Source organism: Pygocentrus nattereri, chromosome 23, assembly GCF_015220715.1.
Source record: "Pygocentrus nattereri isolate fPygNat1 chromosome 23, fPygNat1.pri, whole genome shotgun sequence".
In the NCBI taxonomy this organism is placed as follows: Eukaryota; Metazoa; Chordata; class Actinopteri; order Characiformes; family Serrasalmidae; genus Pygocentrus; species Pygocentrus nattereri.
In genome coordinates, this window is record NC_051233.1 from 16,000,649 (window position 1) to 16,020,006 (window position 19,358).

A 19,358-nucleotide genomic window follows, 5' to 3' on the forward strand; every position below is an offset into this window, starting at 1 on the left:
TATATATATATATATATATATATATATATATATATATATATATATATATATATATTTATATATATATATATATATATTCATAATTGTGTTGGACAAACACAATTATAAAAACAGATTATTCTTAATACTTAGATGTAAATCCTAAGCAGGATGGAGTTTGGAACAGGTGAACTTCTTCAAATGTTAAGTTTCCTCCTATGAGCTGAATTTCCTCCCTTCTCACCCTTAACTGCAGCTACTTTCAGTTGCTGCTTGTTTGTCGATCTGTCTAACTTGGGTCATTATCCATCCGTACCGTGAAGTGCTGTCCTATCGGTTTTGCAACATTTGACTGAATTTGAGCAGAAAGTAGAGCTCTGTACACTTCAGAATTCATCCTGCTACTTCTATCAACAGTCATATCATCAAACAACACTAGTGATGCCATTCCACTGGCAACCATATTCCCAGTCCATAACACTGCTTCCAGCATGTGTGACAGATGGATGTGGTATGTTTTGGATCATGAGCCCTTCTTTTCCTTCTCTATATTCTCCTCTTGCTATCATTCTGGTACAAGTTAATTTTGGTTTTATCTGTTCAAAGAATCTTGTTCTAGAACTGGGCAGGCTTTTTTAGATATTTTCTACCAAAGTCTCATTTGGCTTTTATGTTCTTGAGTGCTGTGAGGGACTGATGACCTGATAGACTGATGTAAGCCCTCAAAGTGTTGTGAGGGGGATTTTCTTTACCATAGAAAGAATTCTGTGATCATCCTCTTTAACTGTCTTCCATGATCTTCCAGGCCATTTGGTGTTGCTGAGCATCCTCTTTTTTAAGATTGTACCAAATTGTTAATTCGGCCACTCCTAAAGTTTGAGTTGCATTGCACTGTTTGGGTGCATATTGAGAGCTCCCATGGATAGTGACTAAATGCTTATTGAACATTTAAAATTAACTTTAGACTTATATGTGTTACATATGTCATAAACTGAAGAGGGAGGCCACACCTGTCCATGAAACTGCTAAATAGTCAATAGCCTGTGAAAATAGAGGAACTACATAGAAAATGCTACAATTCAGTTTACTGCAATATTTTAAAACCCTTGAATTAACACTGAAAGCCTACACTTCAATCACATTTTTAAACACTTTTTAAAATTAAATTATTGAATTCAAAATTATTATGAATTAATAACATCTCCATGCTAACAAAACTATGATCTGTTTCTGAATATCTAAACCTTCAGTTTTCCACTTAGACATAATGAATCTTCAAGGACGATTATCTACTAAAATGCATTGGGCACATTTGTGTAGACATACGTAGTTATAGGCATATTTTACATTGTTCAAAATTTCCTCTTCTTTAACAATTAGTCAGAAGTCACCAACTGAAGTCAGCTGAATATAAACCTTACCTTCATTTTTTTTAACACATAAAAACAGCAATAATAACATTCCATTATGGAAAGAATCAATTAGATCCTCAACCATTAGTGAACAGATTTTATTTAAACATGCACAGAAAGGACATGTAGTTTAAAGGTATTGTTGATATCACTCCACATTAATTAAGCCTATATATTTTTTGTTCTCTAAGCACAGTGCATCTAATGTAACTGATCTGGCCTAATACAAGGTTTAAAAATAATTTTTGAGTTATAAGCAACCATTACCCCAAAAAATTGCTATTTAAAGCTGTAAACAAATACACCACTATGGTAGCTAGGGTTATAGATACAGTTACAGGCTACACAATAAATTTTATGATTCTACTGTGAACAGCCTGCGAGGCACACATGCACGCAAGGCTATTTATTAGACGACTGGACGTCTGTGCTAGGCACATTCATTCAAGAGCCAATGTGATGTTTTAAACGTTGTGTACCCTCCGGTGCTGGAGAAGGACATCTGTTTTCTAGCACTCTGCAGTTCATCGGATAAACAGCAGAGGACATCAGCACTCCTCTGAAGTAAATATGAAATTCATTATAAGTGCATTAGGAGCACTTCATAGCTGGTGTTTGCAGTACTAGATGTCATCCAAGTATGGAAAGTCACATTATCATTCAACACCAGGGCCTTTTTGCCTTTTTGCTTGTTTATTTAGATTTGTAGGACCTCATCTCAAATGTGTGCTGGGCAACCATGTCACAATAACGAATGCTAAAGTCAGACGTAGGGACTATACGCAATATTTTTTCAGTCACTCGATTTTGGCGGTTGTTATTTATATTAGGCATTCTAGTGACTAACGGAACGACTGTGATAGTTTCTTTTTTTTATCTCACCGACCGATTGTCTGCACAGTATGACCTATGGGTAGGGAAAGGGGCCTTGCGCCATACAAGCACGTCAGCTATGAAAACATCATTAAAGCTGAATATTTTGCCGAGCCGTTACTGTGAAGATTAAAATACGATTGAACTACAAAACTTGTAAAGCTGTACCACATAATGGGATGTACGATAGTGCCGTCATTCCCACGACAAACTCTCGTAAAAACTGTGTCTCTGTCTTTTTCTGTTAGTTAAACATCCAACCGACGTATTGCCAAATATAACTGAATACCGAGGCGACGTGGTAGTTTATGGTACAACTTGTAATGTGCGTCACCTCAAATTCACTCAATACAGTGCCGCTTAGGTCGATCCACAGCCCATTTGATCGTGTCTTTTCCGCCCTCTTGTGGTCAACACTTGTCCATTCTCCATAAATTGGACTGCCGCCCCCCCCCCCCCCCCCCCCCCCCGTGTGTGGTCGTGAAACCAATCCTCCGAGAGCCTATGCCTTAATTTCATGTGCATGTGATGAAGAACCAAAAGAAAAATACGTGCAAATAACCTGTTGCCAGCAGAGAACTCATGTGGAATGGCCAGTACGTCAATAATGTGGGGCTTCAGAACTAGCATTAGATCAGCATGACTTTCTGCACTCCCCAGTTTTTGAAAAATACACATGGTGTAGTTGTGACGGGAAAACATGTCTGATGGTCTACATCTGTAAGTGAGAATTTAATCGACAGGCTTCATGTCCGTCTCCGCACCTTCACTTAGAAACACGGAATAAGCACAGAAGTGGTCGTGTTTCACTAGACAAGCTACTACTTCACCTGCTTTTAAATATTCTGCACCACCATCATTGCACTCGATTGGAATGCAAGACTTACTATAGCCGTGGCGCGGACAGTTTTGTTCTGTAATTATTTTTTCTTAGATGCAGCCCATCTTGTGCGTCAGACTGTACGTCACACTCTGGCAATGGCCAGCCGTGAAGTTGTGGCGGTGCTGAAAACAGCGATACGAATTCAACTTAAGCATTAAACGACGCTTTAAAATAATGCTAGCTCAAAAACAACAACAGTAACTTAGTGCGTTCGTATGCCGCCATAGCGCACTGAAAAGGCTGGAAAGGAGAACGGGCTTACATCTGCAGGCCACGTTAGAGTTTAATGCGCTCGTGAGAAGCCGTATCTACCTGAGATCACCCATGTTGACAGTATCAGTGATAAACTGCCCACATAACGACGCTCGGAGTATCTTAAACATTCTCAGCTAAATGTGATTACGGTGATTGCTGGCACAGATGTGTTTGTCCTCGACTCTAGGCTAATCGATAGGCTCTCGCAGGTGCTCCACCTCCTCCTCGCACGCGCAGCTCCCCGGCTCCTTCTCCGCTTTTCTTCCTCCTCGGTCGCCATAGTGCCACGCTTTTATCGCGCTGTGCCGCTTTCTGGAGGGCAGCGGCTTTGACGAGCTCTATCGCATGGAGCCGATGCAGCACCGCACCAGCCTGAAACTCCAGCAGGGCAAAGTGCGTTTCAGCTCACAGTACGGGTGGGCGGATCAGTACTGAAGAATCGATACTACCGATGCTGATGTTTCTTTTGAAAATCGATCCCTACATGAAAAGACTGGTGTCAAGTATTTTAAGTAGTAAACCGAATATCTGTTTTGTAATTAAATTGTGTCTTTATTGAATTGGTATTTGATGCGTTAAAAGCGAAAAAAAATAGTAGCAAATAAATGTGTACTAGTGAACTAGTCTGCTTTTTGCTAGCTTCTTATACACAATCAAATGCGGTGGAGTAAATGCTCTAAAATTGCAAATCATATGGAGCTATTTCTTGCTATAGAACAGTTTATGTGGCTATTTAAAAATAATGCAAAGATTTATAATTACAACTTTTGATGGTCAAATTTACTGGCTTTCAAGCCGATTTTTTAAAGTATTGGTACGCAGATATTAGCCTTCAGTATCGAAGAGAAATGTAGTAGTATCGCCCATCCCTACCTCACAGCTCTTTTCTGGGGGGATAAGTGAAGGGGGACAAAAGGGGGCGGGACCGAAGCGCTGTCAGCCAAGCGCTTTGCAGATTGGCTATAGTTGCTCGGCCGTGCTAAAGGGGAGCCTATCGGATTTTACTCCGCTCGGATTCCACGGCAAAAAAAGAAAAATCGGTGGCGGATCCAGACGGCTTTCTCTTTTGCGATTGCGTCGAGAATTCGCTCTAGCTGGACTTTAAGGACAGAAACGAAGAGGAAAGCGTCTTGGAGTCCCCAAGCTGCGGCGGCGACCTGTGATGGTGTGATCTCGCCATTCTGCTGAGCTCAGGCTCCCTCCATGACAGTGTCGCCCAGCGGCGCCCAGCGGCTCTGCGCATCGCACCTCAGCGGCGGCGAGCGGGGCGCCAGTGGAGGAGAGGAATAAGTGATTTTACCGAGTGGTGGCTGTGTTGGTGGAGGTGGTGGTGGGGGACTATCGCGGAGAGCTACCATGGTCGGAATGGCTCGCTGGAGCTTTTATGTTGTTTTGATGGGGCTGCTGAAGCTCGCCTCTTCTTGTCCCGCATCCTGCTCATGTAACACCTCAAGGATCTCGTGCGTCGACCAAGAGCCTGGCATCGATGAGTTCCCCATCCTGGTGCCCGAGACCGACATGGAAAACATCACGGATATGTAAGTACAGCCAGACTGTGAAACGGTGAGAAGAGGAGACGTAAAGACGTGTCGTGCCACTGCCTGTAACAGCTAGATGGTCAATCAGAAGACAAATGGTGTGTGTGTGTGTGTGTGTGTGTGTGTGTGTGTGTGTGTGTGTGTGTGTGTGTGTTGGGGGGGGGGGTTCTCTGAACAGCATTGCTATTTCGACTAACTGAGAGTGTATCCATATAGGATATATGTAGAGGATTTTTTAAAAGAGGTTCAGACAAATCCTCTTGTCTAAAACCACGGGTGACATCGAATAACCTTCCCACATCCCCTCACCGTTTGATGCAGGCTTATATACTGAACAGCTACCATGAGAGCCCGAAAATCGATACATTGACACCAAATGGAAAAAATACTTACGATCCTAAATCTCTACACGACCATCTTATAGATTAACGTAAAGGGTCGTGTGTGTGTGCGTATGTGTGCGTTCGTGTTCGCCCGCGCGTGTGTGTATGTATGTATGTATGTATGTGTATATATATATATGTGTGTGTGTGTGTGTGTGTGTGTGTGTGTGTGTGTGTGTATGTATGTATGTATAAATTTGTGTGTGTGTGTGTGTGTGTGTGTGTGTGTGTGTGTGTGTGTGTGTGTGTGTGTTGCGCGCGCGTGTGCCCGTGGTAGCGCGAGCGCGCATCTGTAACGGGTGAAAGGGGGGAGCATGGTAAATAAAAGTAGCCTATATGAAATTTCTACAAGCTCAAAGGCACCAAGCCAGAGCAGATGTCGATCTGAAGGACGCGTGTAGTGTCTCCTGTCTCTGACTGTAGCTGATGGCTACGAATAAAAACGAAACAGAAATGCACAGCTTTTACATTTTACATAGCAGTTCAATTTTCTGGACATACACAGCTAATTGGTGGCGGTTGACACTTGGAAAAACGTCAATTTCAGTGATTCTCCGCTGCTGAGGACTATCCAAAGCATCTGAATGGTGAAGGGACGTTTGGTTGGACCGTCAGATGATATGGACGTTGAAAACATCTCAACCATAGACTGCCCTGCTCCTTTCACGGACATCCTGTCCACGCGCGCGGCCACAAACACCGAATAAGAATGGTCGCCTGCGTGTCGTTTGGAAATCACACTATATCCAGTCCGTTATATCGTTCGGGTTTCGCGCAGAGTCAAGCGAAGCGTCCGCAAAGCGAACGGCATCAGCGCCTACGCAAATATGTCACTCCGTTTCCACGACAACGGCTCGTGGAGACACTTTAGGCGCGTACGGCGCAATCACGGCGCTTTCACAAGCGCCTTCATTAAAGCCGAGTGTGATGGGGCAGCGAGCAATGCAGGCGCCTGGACCAGCTGGGAACACGATCAGTGCCAAAGAATTAGTCAGGCCTCAGCATTTAGCCATAGGCCTCAAGCACACAGCCTATACAATGCTCAGAGCTTATGAGAGAACTGTTTGCTCGGTAATTAACCTGTTGCTAATGATCAGTTGTCCTATACCAAACCTTTCATTGTTTTTAGTGTTGTTTCATTCGTACTTATTTCACCAGCACGTTTCTTTTTTGTTGATGTCGTCCTTGTTATCAGAAAATAGCATATATATATATATATATATATATATATAAATATATATAGACTTTTGGACCCAACTGTACATAGCAAAGTGGAAAAAATCATATGTAAATCAGTTGATCTGGGCAGTAAAAAACAAAAAAATAGAGTGAAAAAAACAGGAAAAAACTATACATTGACAATACATTATGTTTGTTGGCATGCTTAACCATTTCCAAAGTTCTCTGTGATATTTACATGTTACCATGTGTTATATGTGATACTTAGTTACCATCCAAAACCTATTTTGGCTAATCTATCTTTCATTAAATTGCATCAAGTGCTGCTAATGTAGGAAGCATCTATCTGTATTCTTCTGCTCAAGGTATTAATAGCTTTTCCAAAACAAGAAAGTAAAATCACATTATGTATAATCTTATTTATTTATTCCAGATATATCACAAAACAGAACAGACTATTTACAATCACTGAGGACCACATGAAGTTTTACACAAATCTCAGGAATCTGTGAGTATTTGACAGTTAAAACATTTCATAGCTCAAGCTCACTTTAGATTTCTATGTTTAGATATAGAAATAGTGTGCCTAACATCCAAATAAATTTGTCCAATACAGAACAGTGACCAAGACTCATCTAACATCTGTATCTTCAAAAGCCTTTGCCAACAATGCCAAACTTCAGTATTTGTAAGTTATTGTTTTTATTGTGGAATTCGTTATAGTGAATAATATTGTTCTTAGGTTTTGAGTGTATGTGTTTTCACTTAGCTACAGGAGAGAATGATGGCAAACAGCCCTGTAAGATCAGATGTTATTGTTGATGGAAATATATTCTGCGGAATGTTGTGTAAGCTTTAATGCTCTGATTTGTAGGAATCTAAGAGACAACAATTTGTCAACACTGTCATGGACAGTGATTCGCAACTGCAACATGTCAACTTTGTAAGTGTTCTTTACAATGTTTACAATACTTACCATGCATGTCACCCATCTGTATGAAACTACAACGAAAACCTCAGATTACAACAAAGCCACCGTGGCTAATTGTTATTATTGTTTAATATATGATTCATTTTTCTAGGATTTATGTGTTTTAATGTTATTCCTCTGTTATTACAGGCTGCTTGCTGGAAATCCTCTATGGTGTGCCTGTGAGAACATGTGGATCAAGGCCTGGCTGGAGGACAGTGAGCGAGATCAGCTACAGTGTCTGCAAGAAGGGGGCAGAGTAAAAACCCTCTCTAAACTCACTGTCCCCTCATGTGGTAATTCCATTCACTAAAAAGATAAGCATACTCACTACATTATAGTCGTATTTTTTTTAGTCATCTAGAATGACTTGCTATGGCCTTTTCTGTACAGTTAGACTGAACTGGGGGCAGTCGTGGGCTGGAGGTTAGGGAATCAGCCGTGTGACCGGAAGGTCACTGGTTCGATCCCCTCAGCTGACAGTCCATGACTGAAGTGCCTTTGAGCAAGGCACCTAACCACGAATTGCTCCCCGGGCGCCGTGGATAGGGCTGCCCGCTGCTCTGGGCAAGTGTGCTCACTGCCCCTTAGTGTGTGTGTTTTCTAGTGTGCATGTATGTGGGTGTTTCACTACATGGTTGGGTTAAATACAGAAGTCTAATTTCACAGTGTGCAAACACAGTGACAAATGGTTCAATTCAATTCAACATGTTCTAGGTAACTTGACTAAATTTTGAAGGTATATCTTGAAATTCAACAAGAATTTGGTGTGAGGTCTGCTATATTATATTTGAATGAAAATGAGTTTGGTTTACAAAACAAAGGCATAAAAAGGCTTCCTTAGAGAGATGCCATTGAACCACCACGTAATCAACCAGTCGGCCCAGCTGTAGCTTATGGTACTTACCATGTATGATAAATCATACACATTCTTCTAAGAAAAGTAAAGTAAAAAACATATTAAAAATACAGTATATTTAGAACTCAAGCCAATGTGCAGTCTGCTTTGAGTCAACAGATTTTCTTTTCTTTTACTAAGTGAAATGCATTTTTTTTACCTTTTTTGGTAAAGACAATGCTAAGCGAATGTATGCTGCACATGCAGGAGGTAGAGTTAAGTTTGAAAAATGTTCGTATGTTCTTTTAAAGAACCTAATATGATATATCTCCAAAGAACTTATTTGGCTCTTTATTTTTCTTTGCAAGAGTATGACCAAAGAGTAGCCTTGAGGTGAGAATTGTAGCATATCAATAACTTGTCAACTTTTCCTCTCTTCAGAGTATCCCAGAGTAGAAGTCATCCCCAATGTCGTTACCCAGATGGCAGGGAGTGATGCAATAGTAGCATGTAGTGCCTCTGGAGCTCCAGCCCCTGTGGTCTCCTGGAACGTGAACTCTACTGACCATCCACCACTTACAACTGCCTATGAGGTAAAACATAGCTGTAAAACATAGCTGCCAACTGGCTGCATGATATTGAATTCAAAATACCACAGGGAGACTGGGTAAGACTGTTACCCAAAACGCCTTATAAAGCCTTCAATTTCACCAGTCAGCAATATTACTTTTGTACATATGCCCCCATCATTCTAGGCAGGTGGGAAAAAAATTGAGTGAATTTGACTTTGAGTGAAAAAAACAATTGGTAACACTTTCTTTTACAGTTCCTTAACTTTAAGGTATTAACCATTTAAGTGTGAGGTACAGACTCTAGAGTGCTAAGCAATATTTTTTGGGAAACATGACGGTAAGTTCTAAGGCATTAACTGGGCAAGTATATAGTACAAACTCAACACTACTGTGCAGTTAATATTGGTTAAAAGACGTTAGTTGTTATTTGGGATAAAAATTATTGTACACAAAGTACAAAGAGTCTTTCATAGTATATAGCTATGTTTATATTTTGTCTATTACCTATGAATCTGGGCCTCTTACAAAGGTTTTACTGGATCTTTACCATTTACGTCAGAAAACTTTTGAGTTTTGAGCTGTCATTTTAAGACATCCAGAGAGTACAAATCCATCTCAATATTTTGTTCCAACTGCCTGGCTTTTCTAATGGGCTCACACCAGCAGCAAAGATGTCCAGGAAACTGGAACAAAATCCTAGAGAGGATTTTTACTTTCTGGACCTGAATTTACTACCATTGCATATAACCTACCCATTTCTTGGAGGTTTTCAGTATTGACCTCATATTGAAAATATCTCTCATATATGTTGTACATCATGTACACTGAATGTTCAAAAGTTTGTACATGCTCAAATAAAGACTTTAATTGTGAGTATGTCCCTCCATTTTTGGCATTTTGAAACTTTGGCTGCCTCAGAGCATCCCATTCTTTTAGCAATGCTTTTCCATAGAAATTATACAAGCTGTGTGCATTGAATGCTGTGTCAGCAGTGGATGTACCTTAAAGTACCTGAATGCACTAATAAAAAGGGGTGTATGGAATCTTCTAGACATATAGTGTACCTGTAAATAATGGACTTTTTAAACCAAACCAAAACTTAACCCTGACTTTAATCTCAGTAAAAAGAAATTGAAAAACGTAGGTTTTTAAAAAGTACTTTATAAAATCAAAATTAGTCTTTGATTTTGTTTGAAACAATTTCCTACAAAGTAAGGATCTTTTTATACTGGAATTGTATGAAAACAAAAACACACACATACAAACATAGTGCTATGTGTTTTAAATGTTTTGATAGAGCATAATAGGTCCAAAGTCAATGTTTGCTTCCACTGAATTGTTGAACTGTGATTAAATTGACACTTCTGTGAGTTTCTGTATGCAAGGAATAGATTTCAATTTTTTAAACAGAGAAATATGAGTATCCTATATGAAAGTTTAAAGGTATAAAACAAACAACTGAATAATTGAAGTTAACACCATAACTGTTAGCAAATCATATGCAGAGTCATTTAGTGAATAGGTGGCTTTTCTATTGGTCTGCTTAGTTAAAACTGACAACTTTGTTTATGTGCATGACTACATCAAACATGCTTTACACTGTAGTTTAGTCATAAGCTTTATAACCATATGACATCACACCAGGCCTAAATAGCCCACGCATAACACTGTTTGCTCAGTAAGAAGAAGCACTTAAACATTTAATCTCTATTACACCCAGTAATGGACCTGTAAAGCTCTATAAGACACTCAGACCACAGGAGCCTAAAAGCCCCATGTTTTTCATTAATATTTAATGTCACTACTGTAATATTTACAATGAAGTGTCCCTTGTGCTTGCTTAAAAACAGCAACCTGTGGGATACAGTGTGTATTAACAGTGCTGGTTGGGGTCCAGAGAGCACTTATAAATTAACCTAAATATCAATGACTAAATTTAGGAGTGGCACTTTCTTTGTCTGACAATTCAACATAATTTGGAATACTGAATAAAACATTTAACATAAATTAATAAAAACTGCAACTATGAAATGAAATGGCCAAAATACACATGATAAAACACTCACTTGAAGCGAATAATTTTAATATTTAAATTATATGTGGTAAATTGCAATGCAAGCATATTTTCTAAATGTATAATGTAAACACAAATAGAATAATTTCATGTGACTGCATATTTGCCAAGCCGTAGCTATGAAACATTGCAGAAGGTAGCAGGTGTAAGTGGACTGATGAAAAATGTAAACATATCTTGATCTTAGCTTTTTACATTTTTGAATTTTAATTTTACTGAACTTTTTGCAAATAACTGAGTCATTTCCAGTTCCAACCACTAGCTGACTGCAAATTCTGTTACATCAGCTAACAGACGGCTGTGTTTTCTAGCATCACGCTAAATGATGGGGGGAGAGGGAGGGCCATCTTACTCACCAAGAGAGAGTGAGGCCAGTAATGCTCTTTTGGTCTCCCAGCCACGGATTCAGCTTACAATCTCCCAATGATAAGCTTGAGGCACCTTTATCTTATCAAAGTAAAAAACATAATAATACACATTGATATTAGATGCTTAACAGATATAAGGTGCCAGCTGCAGTTTAATGTACATGTCCATTATGTTTGCCAGTGTGTTTAGTCTTAGTGATCATGTGAATAAAAATTCAACTGTTTATCATTAAAGATTTGTAAGTAAACTAGGCCCATATTTCTCAGACATGCTTTTATAGACATGTAGAGCCGTATTCTCTTGTACAGAGCTGATGGAAACTATTCTTTTTTTGTGACATTTCAGTTATTTGCTGGAATTTAACAACTGAATGGAACCCTGGCTGCTTTAAACCAAGCAAGCGGCTTGTCAGTAATTACCCCTCACTATCCATAATGTAGATTTAAAATTTGAGTTCCTATTGAGCGAAATTTTCACCTCCTATTTGCTTCACGACTAATTTCCTGAGGTGGAGATAAATTGGCTTTTCTGAGCACACAGGCAAGTTTTCCAAATACTGATTACATCAACATACTTAAGGTCAATGTATATCTTTCCAAACCCAAATTCTTTTGCACTTTTCTGACAGCAGTTTTTTTTTCCATGTTTTTTTTTTTTTTTTCACAATCAGAATTTTGTTAGCCAAACCAAAAAATAATCAGAACTTGAACCTATGGGAAAGAAAAGATTTTGATTTTTCAATTGTACATGAAAAATGTAGGTTTTATTTGTACTTTACAAAATGAGAACCACTTTGTTGGTTCTGTCACGGTTGGTCCTGCCTTATAAAGTCAGCATCTTTTTTTATACTAAAAATTTAAAAACAAATAAAAACACATATAAGCACAGTGTTATGTGTTTAAAATGTTTTGATATAGCCTAATAGATCCACAGTCAATATTTGTGTCCTGATTTGAATTTTAGACATATGATTCAGCTTGCACTTTTGTGAGACACTTTGTATGTAAGTAATACATTTCTATACTGCTATTTGTAACCAGAGTTGGGCAAAATACTTTTAAAAAGTAATGATGGCTGAATACTGAATACATTGCCCCTAAATGTATTCAGTTATGTATTTCATTACATTAAATAAAATAGTAACCTATTCAGTATACGTTTATAATAAATTTACGGAACTTTTTGGCAAGGCACATGGAGAAAACACTGTTCCTCACTGTTACTGGTTGGCAGTTTCCTTCATGTTTTTTTTTTCTGTTTATACATTTCATAAAAATATATTATTATTTAAATATATGATTTAAATATTATTATTTAAATCTGAAAATTATCATTTTTATTCTGATCACCTGCTTCTGTGCACTGCTGCTCTCATAATCCCCCTTCAGGGAGCGCTTTAACCTGCTCAGGGGATGTGGGCGTACAAGTGTTTGTGGACCCTATGGTTCTAGTCACACACAGCTTCCAAAAACTGAAATCCTTTGTTTCTGTGACTTCCAATATAACCATTCATCATCTATTCACTACTGCATAAACTTAAACAAAGCTTTAGTTAACTTCTTATCCACCATGTTCTTTTTCAATTTTTTTGTTCCACCTTAAATGGTGCCATACTTGGTGCCACACTTAAATGGTGCCAACCAGTAACAGTGAGGAACAGTGTTTTCCCCATGTGCCTTACCAAAAAGTTCTGTAAAGTTCTGTATTATAAACGTATTCTGAATAGGTTACTATTTTATTTACTGTAACGAAATACATAACTGAATACATTTAGGGGCATTCTGGCACTGGTTTGTAATGTGCGATGAACTTGAGCTCATATATTATACGCTTACTGCATCCAATCTGTCACACTCCTGCAGTGTGTGGTACAGTTTACTCTGTAAAACTGTCAACATTGTCAGAACAGCCTAGGCCCACGACAAGCTGTAGCATGTCATCTGATTCAGTGGAGCAGGAAGAAGTAAAGTTTTGGGTAAGCATGAAAAAGTGGGTAGGTTAACTTGGTAGACACAATGTCCAAATGCACTGATCGAAAGAAAATGACATGACTTAGAGAAAGCTTAAAAACCTAAACCTAATCTTTGTAGGTAAGGCATATGACCATGGCAGGCATATAAAATGCTTATTCATGTCTTATATTTGATAGATGTTTGCTTTGGCATTTTCAAAAAGTTCACTTCAGCCTTTGTAGCAAAAGAGCATTCTAAATAACAAATTCGGAGAAAACAACACCAACATATTCTACAGAACGGAATCTTACTTTTGCACATGCTCCAATGTACCTTTTAACAGTGGTTGGAACTTCAGATTCAAACACTGGTGCACTGATAACAAACTGAGCTTGTGGTGAATGCAGATAGTTGTGGTTGTTGTCAGAGCTGGACGAAGTACACAAATCATGTACTTGAGCTAAAGTAGAGATAAAGGTAAAATATTACTCCAGTAAAAGTAGAAGTCCTTACTCTAGACCGTTGCCATCTAGATCAACTTGAGTAAAAGTACAAAAGTATTTGGCTTCAAATGTACTTAAGTATCGAAAGTAAAAGTACTAAAAGATTAATTATGGCTCTAATGTATTGTTATCATTTTTGTAACTCATTAACTCATTTTAGGTGAAAATACTCCAGTGTCTCTCTTGGTAAACCAGTCTTTTAATAGAATGTCATTAATTAGTGACACTGGCGTCTATTAAAATGATCATAAGCACAAAACACTAAAGGCAAACAGTTTCCATCAGGCAGAACCGAGTGGCTCTGAAATCACTTTTACAAACAAGCAAAGTTTCAGTTTAAGATTACTTTGTAAATTAGTTACAAGCTGAATAAAAGCTTGCTTTAAAAACAGGTTCACAAATAAGTTTTCCTTTACTATATTGATATGTAGGTCTCTATTCATAAACATAAAATTATAAAATAAGTGTTTGTATGAATTCAGAAAAAAAGAAACACAACTGCATATGTGTACCTATTTCTATACTGTGGCCTATTTACACAAAGTTAGGTTAGTTCCATCATTTAGGTAGACGTATGTGCTCCCAAATTTTTACGCTGCTGCACTGACGTTGAACTGTGTGCTTGCACTGGGTTGGTATGACCAACAGGTCAAAACAAGCTCAGAACAAAGTGACCACTGTGCCCTGATTGGTGTTCTTGCTTAGCACTTCTTTTGTTTTGACATGTTATGTTTTTATACACACAAAAACCAAAAGGAATGACAGATTTTTCAAAATGTAGTGGAGGAAAAAGTAAGATATTTGACTTTGAAATGTAGTGGAGTGAAAGTAAAAAGTCGCCCAAAATGGAAATACTTAAGTAAAGTAGATACATGAAAAAACTACTTAAGTACAGTAATGAATTACATTTATTGTCCACCACAGTAATTGGAGGCCTTAGAAAAATTTGAAAAAAAGCGTAATAATTTGTTCGGCCATAACACAGTGACAGCATTGACAGAAAACATATGAAGTTTGAATAATTTAACAAGTCAGCTTAAACATACTTGCACAGTTTGACTGGGTAGGCCTGGTAGGGGGAAAATAAATCTCATCAAAAAAGGGAAAGAAATAACCAATCAGGGGCCCTGAAATATTGGGGCCCTGGGCTTCAGTCCAGGTAAGCCTATGAATTAAATTACCCCTGTCCCCCAATTACAACACTTATTACTTGCAAAAACATCCACTACTGAGAAGTTTATTAGTTTGATCATCATTCAAAAGATTAATAACTGGCTCATCACATTGGTTTATTAGTCTACTCAAGCTTTAGTAGGAATATCAGTTTGTAAAGAAGCTGTTAATTGAGGTCCTCTTTAAAGTTTGTCTACAAAGCTTGTTTGCTACATGCCATTCATTGATTGCAAAATAGTTAATAAGCAAGCATTGATGATTTTTCTTTTGAAAATTGTATTTTTTTATTTAGTGGGTAAGTATTCTAAAGGTATTCTCTTTAAAATTAAGTAAAAAGTAACTGTATTCTCAATACTGCCTTTAATAAAAGTAACTTGGACTGTAACTAATCCTGTCTTTAACAGACAAATATATCTTATATCAAAGTTTGAAGATTTGACTCAAAGTTTAGCCATTCTCTGTATGGGTATGCATAGGCAATTTTTTTTGGTCAGCTGAGTTAAAACTAACAACTTTGTGTATGTGCATGACTACATGAAAAAATGTTTTGAACTCTAGTGCAGGGATTAGCTTTATAACCACATGGACTCCCAGACAAGGTATAAATAGCCTGATGAATATCTTTTCATTGTTCACATTCTTTCAAACTTTTGTGAGAGCAATATTTCTCTATTTTCTCTCAATCAGACTAAAACTTCAGATTTGCAGTCCATGCTGACCCTGACAGGTCTGTCCCCCAGTGACAACGGGAGAGAAATCACCTGTAATGCAGAGAACATTGTGGGCCAAAACGAAGCCTCCGTCACCCTCAACATACGTTGTAAGGACTCTGCCTGTGTGTTTTTGTCTGTGATAATGAGCTGAACTGCACAATTATCATATTGATCTGTTCTACCAATGTCATTGTGTTTTGGAAACTAAATGAAAGGGCAGGTCTTTTGCATACATCATCACTGTTAAAACAAACTTTGAATCTCAGAAATTGTAAATTTATAGGAGAAGAAAACATGTTCTTAACTTTAATGTACAATAGTATAACAAGGTTTTATTTATTTTGGACCATTTATAGTGGTCCACTGGTTATTAAATGTTTAGATGTTACAGTCAGCATGATAAATATTTGGACATCAACATATTGGAGTAATTCATTTAATTCTTTAATTTGATGATATTTACATCCAAATCACAAGAACAGTGCGGGAAAGGGGTGTACAATCCTGGTCCTGGCGATCTACTACCATGGAGAGTTAAGATCCAACACAGCAGGTTCTAAACCTCTCAAAATCTCCATTGCCTGTATCAGATGTAAGCTAGCAAGCAAAGTTTATTTATATAGCGCTTTTTACAACAGGTGTTGTCACAAAGAAGATTTACAGAAAAATCAGCAGTACAGAAAAAAAATCCAGTTCCAAGCCTCCATGAGCAAGCCAGTGGCAACAGTGGCAAGGAAAAACTCCCTAAGGGCAGGAGGAAGAAACCTTGAGAGGAACCAAGACTCAGAAGGGGAACCCATCTTCCTCTGGTTGACACCGGACAGCAAACATTGTTAGTATAAAGTATTATAGTACAAAGCAGGAAAAACAGGTGGGGCAATGGTCATTTTCATGCCATTTCACCCCATCTTTAGAGGCTCTAAAGTAATCAAACAAACTGACATCTCATGACAAATTCTCATCTTTGATACTTGGCTGCAAGTCCTGTTGCAGTCAATGACTGCCTAAAGTCTGAAACCAATAGACATCAGCAGACACTGGTGAGGGTAATGCCCTGGTGATGGTGATGGTGTTGCTCTGCCAGGTCATTACTTTAGCTGTCTTTAGTTTCTGCTTGTTCTTTGGGCAATTTACCTTCAGCTTTGCATTCAGTGATTGAAATTCATGCTTGATTTGATTGAGGTCAGATGATTGACTCGGTCTCGCAGTACGCTTTGGGTCATTGTCAATCTGCACTGTGAAGTACCATCCAAAGAGTTTTGAAGAGTTTTCAATAAATAGAAATGAACACATTCTATTGGCAGCGACACATGCTTTATATTACTTCCACCATACTTCACAGATTAGGTATGCTTTGAATTCTCTGAAATTGGTTCTTTTACTTATCCGTACCCTTCACTTCCCATCATTCGGTTACAAGTTGATCTTTATCTCATCTGCCCATAAGATTTTGTTCCAGAACTGTAAAGCCTTGTTTTTTTAGCAAACTCTAATCTGGTGTACTTGTTTTTGGTGCTTGTTAATAGTTTACATCTTGTGGTAAATCTTCTGTATTTACTCTAAATAAGTTTTCACATTTGACACAGATACACCCATTTCCTGGAGGTATTTCTTGATCCTGTCAGCTGTTGTGAAGAAGTCTGTCCTACCCAGGGAAAAATATTCTTGTGTCATTGACCACAGTTGTTTTTGTGGTCTTCAGGTCTTTAGGTGTTTCTGAGCTCACCGGTTTGTTCTTACTTTTTCAGAATATACCACATAGTGAATTTGGCCACACCTAATGTTTTTGCGATCTTTGGGTTTGTTTTGATTTTCCAGCATAATGATGGCTTGTTTCAGGGGTAATGAAAGTTCTTTGGACCTCATGTTGAGAATTAATAGCAACATATTCCAAATGCAAATGCCATACTTGAAATCCACTCTTTTTATCAAGACTTGAATTATGATTATTGATTATGAATAAATAACAAAGAACTGGTCAACCAATTGTCCACTTACTTTTGAGCCCCTAAAAATTATTATAATTGCAGTTCACCTGATTTGGAGTAAAACCTTCAAATTAAATGTACACTTTCAGCTCACACTCATTACTTCAGTTAATCTCCAGTATGCTGTGGTAAACATCTGAAATAACTCCTTTGTTGCTGTCCAAATATTTATAAATATAGCTATATAAAGGGCAGTTGATATGAAAAGTAAAAAGCAAAAAAAGTGTTACAACAATGATATACATTTGCTTTCATATATTGACTAGTTGTGGCCTGACTGATATGAAATATTTGTGGGGAAAAGATTCTGATAACTGAAAATATTGGCTGATGTAGTTTTAGATTTTATTTACATTCTAAATTTTATCTTTTTGCTGAATAATTTTACTTAAACAGTATTTTTCAGACTGTTATGACTGTCAGTGTGCTAAGTGTTAAATATGATTGTCAGTTCTCAAATATTATTTTTCATAAAGTCAACTTGTTGTCAGTTTTCTCATTATTACTTGTCATTAGCAGTCTACATGTTTTGTGTAATGTTTTATGTAATTAACTATTTTGTTGTAATGCTGAAATTTAGATTCGGTAAACTTAAGTATGGTAATGTTTCATGTTCAGACTTAGCAGTTCTGCATTGCGGGGATAGATGTGTTTTTAAGACTATTAGATCATCATAAGCAAATAGTTTTCTTCACATAGGTTACTGAGATGTTGTCAGTGCTTTAACAGTGAGAATTATGTCAATACTGATACATTTGTAAGATCTCAATATCAGCCAATATTATCAACCAATTGATGTATTAGTTGGGCCTTAGTTAAATATAAGTGCTGTAAGACTTCTGCGACAGGGTTTTTTCCAGTATAAAGTACAGGGAAATATAAAGTAAAGTGCGTGAAACACACCAACAGCCTTTTTACCGGATCTATTAGTCTGTATTCCTATTAGTCTGTTTCCTCATTATGTCTGCTCATTAGCTGTGATTCATGTTTTAGTTCAAAGTTTTATTTCCTTTTTGTTGACATGTAGGTTTCTTTTTGGTGTTACTGTCCCTAATGCTCCAGTAAGCCTGTTTATTTCTTATTGTTCTGCTCAATTCCTGCTCCTAGTATCCCCTCCGTACTTCCCTCTTTTGTCACTCTCTTCCTGTTTACCAACAAACTTCAGAATCTCACCACACTCCTCCTTCGCCCCTCTTGTTTGGCTCCCCTGCTGCATCCCCATTGTCACTCTCCCTCTCCTCTCCTCTTCCTCCCTTCCTTCCTTCTCTTCCCACCTTCCTTCCCCTCCCCTTGCTGGGGTCAGTCCGCCCAATCATCCTGCAGCTGTACGAGCCTGAGCGGAGCCATGACTGGTGCATTCCGTTCAGCGTGACAGGCAACCCCAAGCCTGAGCTGCAGTGGTACCACCAGGGCCAGCCACTGGAGGAGCAGGACTACATTAAAACACAAATACATGAGTCAACAGAGAGCGAGTACCATGGCTGCTTGCAGCTGGACATCCCCACACACATCCACAATGGCGTCTACACGCTGGTGGCCACCAACGAATTTGGTGAAGACCAGAAGAATGTCACAGCACACTTTATGCACATTCCTGACGTGGAGCACTCAGGAACAGGTGGGCTTGGGCACATGTGGCCAGTGGTACATAATTATAAATAGAGTGCCAAAGAGTTCTTTGGAGCAGTTCCATGGAAGAACCAC

General features: G+C 38.3%; 1 protein-coding gene across 2 annotated transcripts in view; it reads left to right on the forward strand.

Annotated features, from left to right (window-relative positions):
- Positions 1-4,366: 4,366 nt before the first annotated feature.
- The window catches only part of ntrk2b (neurotrophic tyrosine kinase, receptor, type 2b), a 32,608-nt gene continuing 17,616 nt past the window's right edge, over positions 4,367-19,358 (forward strand). The window contains exons 1-8 of one of the 2 annotated variants that reach the window (XM_017724738.2): positions 4,367-4,940; positions 6,936-7,010; positions 7,119-7,190; positions 7,377-7,445; positions 7,623-7,768; positions 8,752-8,903; positions 15,641-15,773; positions 18,958-19,272. In XM_017724738.2, coding sequence (XP_017580227.1) covers positions 4,759-4,940; positions 6,936-7,010; positions 7,119-7,190; positions 7,377-7,445; positions 7,623-7,768; positions 8,752-8,903; positions 15,641-15,773; positions 18,958-19,272 — 1,144 coding nt within the window. In that variant the 5' untranslated portion in view covers positions 4,367-4,758. The remainder of the gene's footprint in view (positions 4,941-6,935; positions 7,011-7,118; positions 7,191-7,376; positions 7,446-7,622; positions 7,769-8,751; positions 8,904-15,640; positions 15,774-18,957; positions 19,273-19,358) is intronic. The other variant, XM_017724737.2, reaches the window with a different exon arrangement.